This window comes from Stegostoma tigrinum, chromosome 48, assembly GCF_030684315.1.
Source record: "Stegostoma tigrinum isolate sSteTig4 chromosome 48, sSteTig4.hap1, whole genome shotgun sequence".
NCBI classification, from domain to species: domain Eukaryota; kingdom Metazoa; phylum Chordata; class Chondrichthyes; order Orectolobiformes; family Stegostomatidae; genus Stegostoma; species Stegostoma tigrinum.
In genome coordinates, this window is record NC_081401.1 from 3,422,841 (window position 1) to 3,432,404 (window position 9,564).

The 9,564-nt window shown below is 51.2% G+C and overlaps 1 protein-coding gene across 1 annotated transcript; it reads right to left on the reverse strand.

The window, feature by feature from the left end:
* Positions 1–1,772: 1,772 nt before the first annotated feature.
* Positions 1,773–8,516, reverse strand: LOC125450162 (cardiotrophin-2-like). Its single transcript, XM_059643112.1, has 3 exons — positions 8,501–8,516; positions 5,972–6,108; positions 1,773–2,237 (listed from the first exon to the last, which is right to left on the reverse strand). Exons 1-3 carry the CDS (start codon positions 8,514–8,516, stop codon positions 1,773–1,775), a joined length of 618 nt encoding a protein of 205 aa, XP_059499095.1.
* Between the last annotated feature and the right edge of the window lie 1,048 nt (positions 8,517–9,564).

Here is a 9,564-nt window from a genome sequence, read left to right on the forward strand (position 1 = left end):
TCCTCTGACACTTCCACCATCTACAATCCGACCCCACCACCAAAGGCCCTTATCTGCTTTCTGAAGCGTCCACCCTCTCCGTGACTCCCTTGCCTGCTCCACACTCCCCTCCAGTCCCACCGCATCCGACACTTTTCCCTGCAACCTCAGGAAGTGCTACACCTGCCCCTACAACTCCTCCCTCACCCCCATCCCAGGCCCCAAGAAAACTTTCCACATCAAGCAGATGTCCACCTGCACATCTGCCTAAAGTGGTATACTGCATCCGCTGTTCCCATTATGGCTTCTACATCGGGGAAACCAAGTGGAGGCTTGGGGACCACTTTGCAGAACACCCACACTTGGTTCGCACTAAACAACTGCACCTCCCAGTCGCAAACCATTTCAACTCCCCCTCCCATTCCTCAGATGACATGTCCATCCTGGGCCTCCTGCAGTGCCACAATGATGCCACATGAAGGTTGCAGGAACAGCAACTCCTATTCCGCTAGAGAACCATGCAGCCCAATGGTGTCAATGTGGACTTCATAAGCTTCAAAATCTCCCCTCCCCCTGCCGCATCTCAAAACTAGCCCAGCTCATCCCCACCTCCCTAACCTGTCCTTCTTCCCACCTATCCCGTCCTTCCACTTCAAGCCCCACCCCCATCTCCTCCCTACCAACCTCATCCTGCCCCCTTGACCTGCCCGTCCTCCCTGGACTGACCTATCTCTTTCCTAACTCCCCACCCACACCCACCTTTACTGGCTCCATCCCCACCTCTTTCTATCTCTTCTTCACCTATCTTTTCCTCTATCCATCTTCTATCAGCCTCCCCCCCTCCCTATTTATTGCGGAACCCCCTTCCCTGCCCCCATTTCTGATAAAGGGTCTAGACCCAAAATGTCAGCTTTTCTGCTCCTCTGATGCTGCTTGGCCTGCTGTGTTCATCCAGCTCCACACCTTGTTATCTCAGGTGCATGTGTGACAGAGCATGAGCATGAGTGTGCACATATCTTCCCCTTCATAATTCACAAGATTCACAGATAACACCCAAGTATGTTGGAAATATATTTTTATTAACATTTATAGAAATCTCTGTCTAAATAATGTATAATTTCTGTTCACAACACGAATTTACAACTTCAGGTCCTGCTTAATTTAGCATAAATTACACTGTAAAAATATAACAGACAAAGCTTCATATAAATAAGCATAATTTAAAAAGTAATAGAAAACAGAGCTATTTAAACATTACAAATATATTCTCAGCATCTACAACGTAGGAAATATTTAACCCTGTCGGCATTTCTGGCCGCAAATACAGCCCAAACATTTCAAACAGGGATTTGCTATGTAAACATGTCACACTCAGTGCGCCACCAGATGGCAAAAGGGTGGAATTGCAAAATGACAGGTTTCTACCCAGTGTTGCCACAAGAAACACAGGTGGGCCAGTGGGGCCGGTGACGGACAGAAGGCACTGGAGTAGGCAACGCCCAAGCTGCGAAATCTGTCAATTATTGGCGCAATTTCTGTGGCAGAGCAGTGCATTTACTATGTTACGTTTGGTCAATTCGAACTGTTAAAGTCAGCAACCTGACATCTTTGTCAACTGTCACAAAGCTAGTGCAAATACTGGCCACTGGGTGGCGCTCTACAGTGAGGATGCTATAAATGAGAAGAGGAAACCCAGGCCTGCTCATGCCGCCTCGCCTCCAGCCAGCATTCCAGGTTGGGAGAGGGGAGGGCGGTGTGAGGGAGGGAGGTGTGTTTGCCTCATCTCCCCCCCATCAGGCGGAGACACTGTCAGAGAGGAGTGCGAAATCCCGCAGTGTCCGGTCGATCCAGCGCACGTACTCCCGGCAGATGACATACCCCCTGAGCTTCCTCTCGAAGTCGGAGGTCCTATAAGCCCTGGAGTCCAGGGGCTCGCCAATGGCAGGAAGGGGCTGAGCCAGGGCCTCCAGCAGGGAGTGCAGGTTGGCTAGGAGGCCCTGGATCTGTGTCTGGCAGTTGGTGAGCTGCTCGGTCAGCTTCCCGGAGCTCTGCCCCAGGCCTAGGGCCTGCAGGTCGTCCTGCACCAGCTGCAGGTACTCCAGTTGCAGGCTGTAGACCCGGTAGTTTTCCGAAAGGCGCTGGCCGTCTGTCAGCCTGCGCCAGGCCAGGTACCCGATGGAGGGTGAGGGCAGCCCGATGATGGTCATGTCTGGGAGGCTGAAACCTGGCTCAGAGAATGGGAGGCCCATTGCTGTGAGCTGTGGGTAGAGGGAGGGGGGGGGAGAGAGAGAGAGAGTTGTTAGGGAAAATGCCAAGACTCATCACAAGCCCCAAGGAATGTTCAATATGGACAGGGGAGAGGGAGATTTACCCTCAGCAATCAATCTCCATACCCCCTCCCTGTTTCCGTGACCTCCTCCAGCCTCCACACCCTGTCCCCTATCTCTGTAACCTCCTCCCCACTCTCTACATCTTCCTCCAGTTGTACAACCCTCTCGATGTCTGTCACCTCCCCCAGCCCCTACACCTCTCCCCTAACTCTGTAATCTCCTCCAGTTCCCTATACCCCTTCCTATCTGTGTAACCTCCTCCAGCCCCTGATTCCCCCTGTATCTCTGTGACACAGTTAATCAGGACATACCCCTCCATCTTTGCAACCTCCTCCAGCCCCTGCCACCCCTCTGTAAACTCTTTACACTCCAGTTCTTACACTGTCTCTCTGCCTCTGTAACCTCTTCCAGTCCTACAGCTCTCCCTATCTTTGTAACCGCTTCCAGAAGCCAGTCACTGTCCCTCCTTCAGCCTCATTCTCCTGGCCCACCCTGACAGCTATATTCTTTGGACACGGAGAGTGGGTACGGATCCCAGATTCCAGGAACATGGAGTCAAATCCCGCCGCGACAGACAGAAATAAATCAGGAATTGAAGACAGAGGGTAACTGTGGAGGGATGTTTTCTTCTGACTGAGGATCTACGACCCGTGGTGGTCAGCAGGGATCAGTACTGGTGTCTCTGCTGTTTGTGATATCTTTCAAAGTGAGTCACATGAAAATGCCGGTGGTCTGAACAGTAAATTTGCAGATGAGATGAGAATTGTTGAAATGAGTTGTGAACAGTGAGGAAGCTTATTAAAGGATACAGCAGGATATAGATCAGTTAGAAGGTTGGGCAGAGAAGCGGCAGATGGAGATTGGAATCATAGAATCGTAGAATCCCGACGATGTGGAAACAGACCCTTCGGCCCAACAAATCCACACCGACCCTCACAGCATCCCACCCAGACCCATCCCGGTAATCCACCTAATCTACACGTCACTGAACACTACGAGAAATTTAGTGTGACCAATCTACCTAGCCTGCACATCTTTGGACTGTTGGAGGAAACAGGAGCACTCAGAGGAAACCCACGCAGACACGGGAAGGATGTGCAAACCCCACACAGACAGTCGCCCGAGGTGGAATCGAACCACTGTGAGGCTGTAGTGCTGGACAAATGTGAAGTGATGCATTTCGGGAGACCAAATGAAAGAGGAAAGTATACAGTTAATGGCAGAACCTTTAGGATCGCTGATTTGCAGAGGGATCTTGGGGTAGATGTCCACAGCTCCCCGAGAGTGGCAACACCATTGGATAAGGTCATAAAGAAGGCTTATAGCATACTTGCCTTGATCAGTCAGGGCACTGAGTAGAAAAGTTGGCCAGCAAAGTTGCAGCCGTATGAGACTTCAGTTGGGCCACTTCTGAAGTATTGTGTGCAGTTCTGGTCAACAGATGACAGGAAGGATGTGGAGGCTCTGGAGAAGGGGTGCAAAAGAGGTTTACAAGGACATGAGAGATAATGGGAACTGCAGATGCTGGAGATTCCAAGATAATAAAATGTGAGGCTGGATGAACACAGCAGGCCAAGCAGCATCTCAGGAGCACAAAAGCTGACGTTTCGGGCCTAGACCCTTCATCAGAGAGGGGGATGGGGGGAGGGAACTGGAATAAATAGGGAGAGAGGGGGAGGCGGACCGAAGATGGAGAGTAAAGAAGATAGGTGGAGAGGGTGTAGGTGGGGAGGTAGGGAGGGGATAGGTCAGTCCAGGGAAGACGGACAGGTCAAGGAGGTGGGATGAGGTTAGTAGGTAGCTGGGGGTGCGGCTTGGGGTGGGAGGAAGGGATGGGTGAGAGGAAGAACCGGTTAGGGAGGCAGAGACAGGTTGGACTGGTTTTGGGATGCAGTGGGTGGGGGGGAAGAGCTGGGCTGGTTGTGTGGTGCAGTGGGGGGAGGGGATGAACTGGGCTGGTTTAACGCCCTTGACCGCGTCTCCCGCATTTCCCGCGACACATCCCTCACACCCCGCCCCCGCCACAACCGCCCCAAGAGGATCCCCCTCGTTCTCACACACCACCCTACCAACCTCCGGATACAACGCATTATCCTCCGACACTTCCGCCATTTACAATCCGACCCCACCACCCAAGACATTTTTCCATCCCCACCCCTGTCTGCTTTCCGGAGAGACCACTCTCTCCGTGACTCCCTTGTTCGCTCCACACTGCCCTCCAACCCCACCACACCTGGCACCTTCCCCTGCAACCGCAGGAAATGCTACACTTGTCCCCACACCTCCTCCCTCACCCCCATCCCAGGCCCCAAGATGACATTCCACATTAAGCAGAGGTTCACCTGCACATCTGCCAATGTGGTATACTGCATCCACTGTACCCGGTGCGGCTTTCTCTACATTGGGGAAACCAAGCGGAGGCTTGGGGACCGCTTTGCAGAACACCTCCGCTCAGTTCGCAACAAACAACTGCACCTCCCAGTCGCAAACCATTTCCACTCCCCCTCCCATTCTCTTGATGACATGTCCATCATGGGCCTCCTGCACTGCCACCATGATGCCACCCGAAGGTTGCAGGAACAGCAACTCATATTCCGCCTGGGAACCCTGCAGCCATATGGTATCAATGTGGACTTCACCAGTTTCAAAATCTCCCCTTCCCCCACTGCATCCCTCAACCAGCCCAGTTCATCCCCTCCCCCCACTGCACCACACAACCAGCCCAGCTCTTCCCCCCCACCCACTGCATCCCAAAACCAGTCCAACCTGTCTCTGCCTCCCTAACCGGTTCTTCCTCTCACCCATCCCTTCCTCCCACCCCAAGCCGCACCCCCAGCTACCTACTAACCTCATCCCACCTCCTTGACCTGTCCGTCTTCCCTGGACTGACCTATCCCCTCCCTACCTCCCCACCTACACCCTCTCCACCTATCTTCTTTACTCTCCATCTTCGGTCCGCCTCCCCCTCTCTCCCTATTTATTCCAGTTCCCTCCCCCCATCCCCCTCTCTGATGAAGGGTCTAGGCCCGAAACGTCAGCTTTTGTGCTCCTGAGATGCTGCTTGGCCTGCTGTATTCATCCAGCCTCACATTTTATTATCTTACAAGGACATTGCTTGGATTGGAGTAGATGGGCTACAAGGTGAGACTGGACAAAGTTCGATATTTCCGCTAGATTTTTGGAGGCCGAGGAGCACCTGATGGAAGTGTATAATGTGGATAGGGTGGGTAGCCAGAGTCTTTTTCTTGAGGGTGGAAATGGCTAAAACGAGGGGTCTTGGTTTAAGATGAGAGAGGAAAGTTGAAAGGAAATGTGCGAGGCAAGTATTTTATACAGAGCTTTGTAGGTGCCTGGAACGCGCTGCCAGATGAGGAGGGAGAAGTAGACACAATAGCAATGCTTAAGATGCCTTCAGACAGACACATGAACACTCTGGGGATAGAGGGATACAGGGTATGTGCAGGCAGATGGGATTTGTTTAGAATGGGCGTTGTGGTCAACACAGATATAGTGGGCTGAAATATCGGATAGTCATAGTTCCATCAGAAAGTGTTTTTCAGCAACAGTTGGTGAGGACCACCCCCCCACCCCAGCCCATCACCACTTTCCCTCTTCCCCCTCGATCCCATCCAAAGGGTGCTGCCCACTGTGGTGACACTCACGTAGGTGCTCAGCAGAGAGGAGGCTTTCTCCTGCAGGAGGAGCAACAGATCATGGGTCTGCCCAATTAATGTGGGCACAGCAATGGGTGCCTCCTGGGAGTGACCCAGCAGCTGGATCAGAAGAAGGCTCAGAATACCTGTAGGAAAAGGGGGCAGGGTGGAGAGGAAGAAAGACACAGTTCAGACTGGATTATTCTCCGTAAATCAGGAGCTGAAAACCCTCCCTCCCTACTCCTCTAGATCTATGATGCCTTCCTATCCCTGTAACCCAGTTCAGCCCAATGCCCTGTGCTGTGTCTGCAACCTCCTCCAGCCCCTACACTCCTCCCGGTCTCAAAATCCCCCTCCAGCCCTTACACATCTTCCTTTCTCTGTAACCTTCTCCAGCCCCTACATGTCCTCCCTGTCTCTGTAATCTCCGCTGGCCCCTACACCTCTCCCTTTCTTTGTAACTTCCTCCAGCCCCTACATGCCCTACCTTTCTTTGGAAACTGCTCCTGTCGCTGCACCTCCTCCCAATCTCTGTAACCTCCTCCATTCCCTACACATCTCTCTATCTCTAACCTCCTACTGCTCCCTACACCCTTTGCATCTCTGCAATTTCCTCCATCCCTGACATCACTCCCTATCTCGTGTCCTCCTGTGCCGATACTCATCTGTATCCTGGTCCACTTCTAGGCTTCTATCTATTTCTGAGTCCTCCTCCTGCTCCCACACACCTCACTAGCACTGCCACCTCATCCCACCCTTACATCCCTCCCTACCTGTGAAACCTGCAGCAGCTCTTACACCCCACACTATCACAGGTATCCTCTGACCCCTACAACTCAACCATAAGAGGCTCAATACTGAAGGAGCGCCGCGCTGTCGGAGGGTCAGCGCCGGGGGAGCGCCGCGCTGTCGGAGGGTCAGCGCCGGGGGAGCGCCGCGCTGTCGGAGGGTCACTTCGGAGTGAGTGGGCACTGCCTTTGTGTCTCTTTTCTTACTCTATTTTCAATATGATTTTTTCCCTTATTTCCTCTTCATTGCCATTTCCTTTTTTTGCCTTTTATTTTTTTCTCCTTTACACTATCTTGCCTTACCCTATCAATATTTTTACTTTTTTTTCTGTTTCACTTCTTCATTCCCTGCTTTCTCATATATTCCATTCCATGTTTTTCTTTCCTTATCTCTTCTTCATCCTGTTGATGCTTCAGGTCTTTTTCATGTCCATCCTTTCATCCTCTTGATCATTTCTTTTTGACATCGCTCCCTCCCTCAATCCCATTTTCCTGTCAGTCCTGTCTGATTCCACTCTCTGCTCTCCACTCCGCCCATTTGCTCCGTCTCTCCATCACTATCTTCTTTCCCTCCGTTACTTTTCCGTCTTCCACTTCCTCTCCCTCTGGCTTTTCTTTTCCTTCATCTCTTCCACCCACTCCTCTCTTACACTTCTCCCCTCACTGCCTCTGTCATTTCCTCTCTCTCGCCCCCTCGCCCTCTTTCTCTCTCTCTCTCTCTCTCTCTCTCTCTCTCTTCCACCCCCCCCATCTTTCTCTCCCTTGCTCCCTGTCTCTCCACTTCCTCTCTCTCTCATTCTGTCATTCACTCTCTCCTTCACTCACTCTCCATTTCACTCTCCCCCTTTTTCCTTCTTTCTCTCTTTCTTCCTCTCTCTTCCCCAACTTCTTTCTATCATTCTCTCTTTCCAGCATCTCTCGCTCCCTCCGTCCGCAGCTGACCTGCAGCAAGACATGGTCAAGAGCTGAAGTGCTCAATGCACGGAGAAAGAGAGGGAGAAATGAATGAGACGATGTAGAGTAGGAAGGGGTGAGTAAGGAACTGAGAGAGGGAAGGTTGGGAAAAACAAGAAGGGAGAGACAGATCGAGCAAGAGAAAAAAGGGTTGAATATGGAAGAGAGGGAGAGAGAAAGACAGAGAAGGGAGAGCGAGAGAGAGAGAGAGAGAGAGGCAAGAAGTGGAGTGAGCCAAAAGAGGAGGGAGAGAAGAAAGGTAGCAGAAAAGAGGAAAAAAGGAGGTGAGGGAAGGAGATGGATGGAGAGAGAAAGAGGGCAAGAGAAAGGCAGAGGAAGAAAGAGAGGGAAGAGGAGAGAGAGATAGAAGTAAGTGAAAGAGAGAGGAAGAGAGAAATAGTGAGACAGAAAGGGAAGAAAGAAACAGAGGGAGAAGGATGGAGAGAAAGGAAGGAGAGAGAGCAGAAAAAGAGGAAGCGAGAGAGACAAGAAGAGAGTGAGAGGGAAAGGAGTGATGGTGAGAGAGGCAAGATGAAAGGAAGAGAGAGAGGTATGGATGGAGCAAGACAGAATGAACAGCAAGAGAGAGAGGGATGGAGAGAGCGAGGGAAAAGAAACAGAGGGAGAGGATCTAGAAAAGGGAGAGAGAGAGCAGGAAAGGGAGAGGAAAAGAAAGAGTGAAGTGATTGTTGGTGAGACAGCAAGGAAGAAAGGGAGAGAGAAAGAGAGAGATGGAGGGAGAGGAGGAGTGGGGAGTTGTGAGGCAGGGATAGTGTTGAGAGAAATCTTGCCTTACCTCGCAGATCCTGCATGGTGAGCTGACTGTGGGTGCCTGCACCTATTGTTAATAGTTTGACTGTGAGTGTGGGTTCGGGTGACATCGAAACCCTATAAATACCTCTCCGAAATGGAAAAGCTGGCTGATCACAAATTCCCCAGTCCACCCCCACTGGGATGATTGTTTCTGACAACACAATCTGTGTAGATGTTTAAAGTGGTTGTCTCACGGTCTGTGTCTGGGAGAACCATGTGTGTCGAAAGGGAACTCCCATAAACACCTTTCTCAAATGATCAGCTATTTCTGTCATTACTCACCTAGGCATTCCGTCACAGAAATTACTCAGCACATTCTTCACCGTCCTCATCACAGGCTCCAGGTTCCTTCAAAGAAGTGCAACCAAACTGCAATGAAAAGCAGCCCCTTTCACAATTAGAGACTGAGCTGTTTGTGTGCATGTAAGAGAGAGTGAGAGACACACTATCACCACTTGCTACTCCTTGATTCAAGTTTGATCTAATTGCGCATGCAAATACACACACATACAGTCATGCACACATGGACTGTCTCTCACTCACACACAAATTGTCTCACATACCTCGAATCACACGTACACACAACGGCCAGTCTCACGCAGACTGACTCACACACACACGGACTGTTACACACACACACATTCTCTCGCATGCATTCAGATACCCTCTCTGACACACACAATCACTCACGCTCTCTCATACACCCCCTCCCACACTCTCACATTCTCTCTTACATACTCTCTCCCACAAACTCTCCCTCTCTCCCACACACAACCTCTCATACATATCTTTCAGACAAACTCTTTCATTCTCTCTCTCTCTCGCACATATACTCACTTTCACACTGCCTCTCTCAAGCACAGTCTCTCACACATTCCTTTCACATGCACCCTCTCTTTTTCATGCACACACAGACTCTCGTGCACACACTCTCTCACACACTGCCTTTGCCTTTGCCTTACACATGCACGCTCTCTCACATGTGCCCTCTCTCACACATGCATTCTCATGCACTCACACTGCCCCGACACACCTACATATACATTC

Excerpts from the sequence above, each read along its gene's own strand:
- LOC125450162 (XM_059643112.1), bottom strand. Across the intron at positions 2,238-5,971 it reads CCTCTCTGCTGAGCACCTAC|CTCACAGCAATGGGCCTCCC; the intron begins GTGAGTGTCACC and ends CTCTACCCACAG.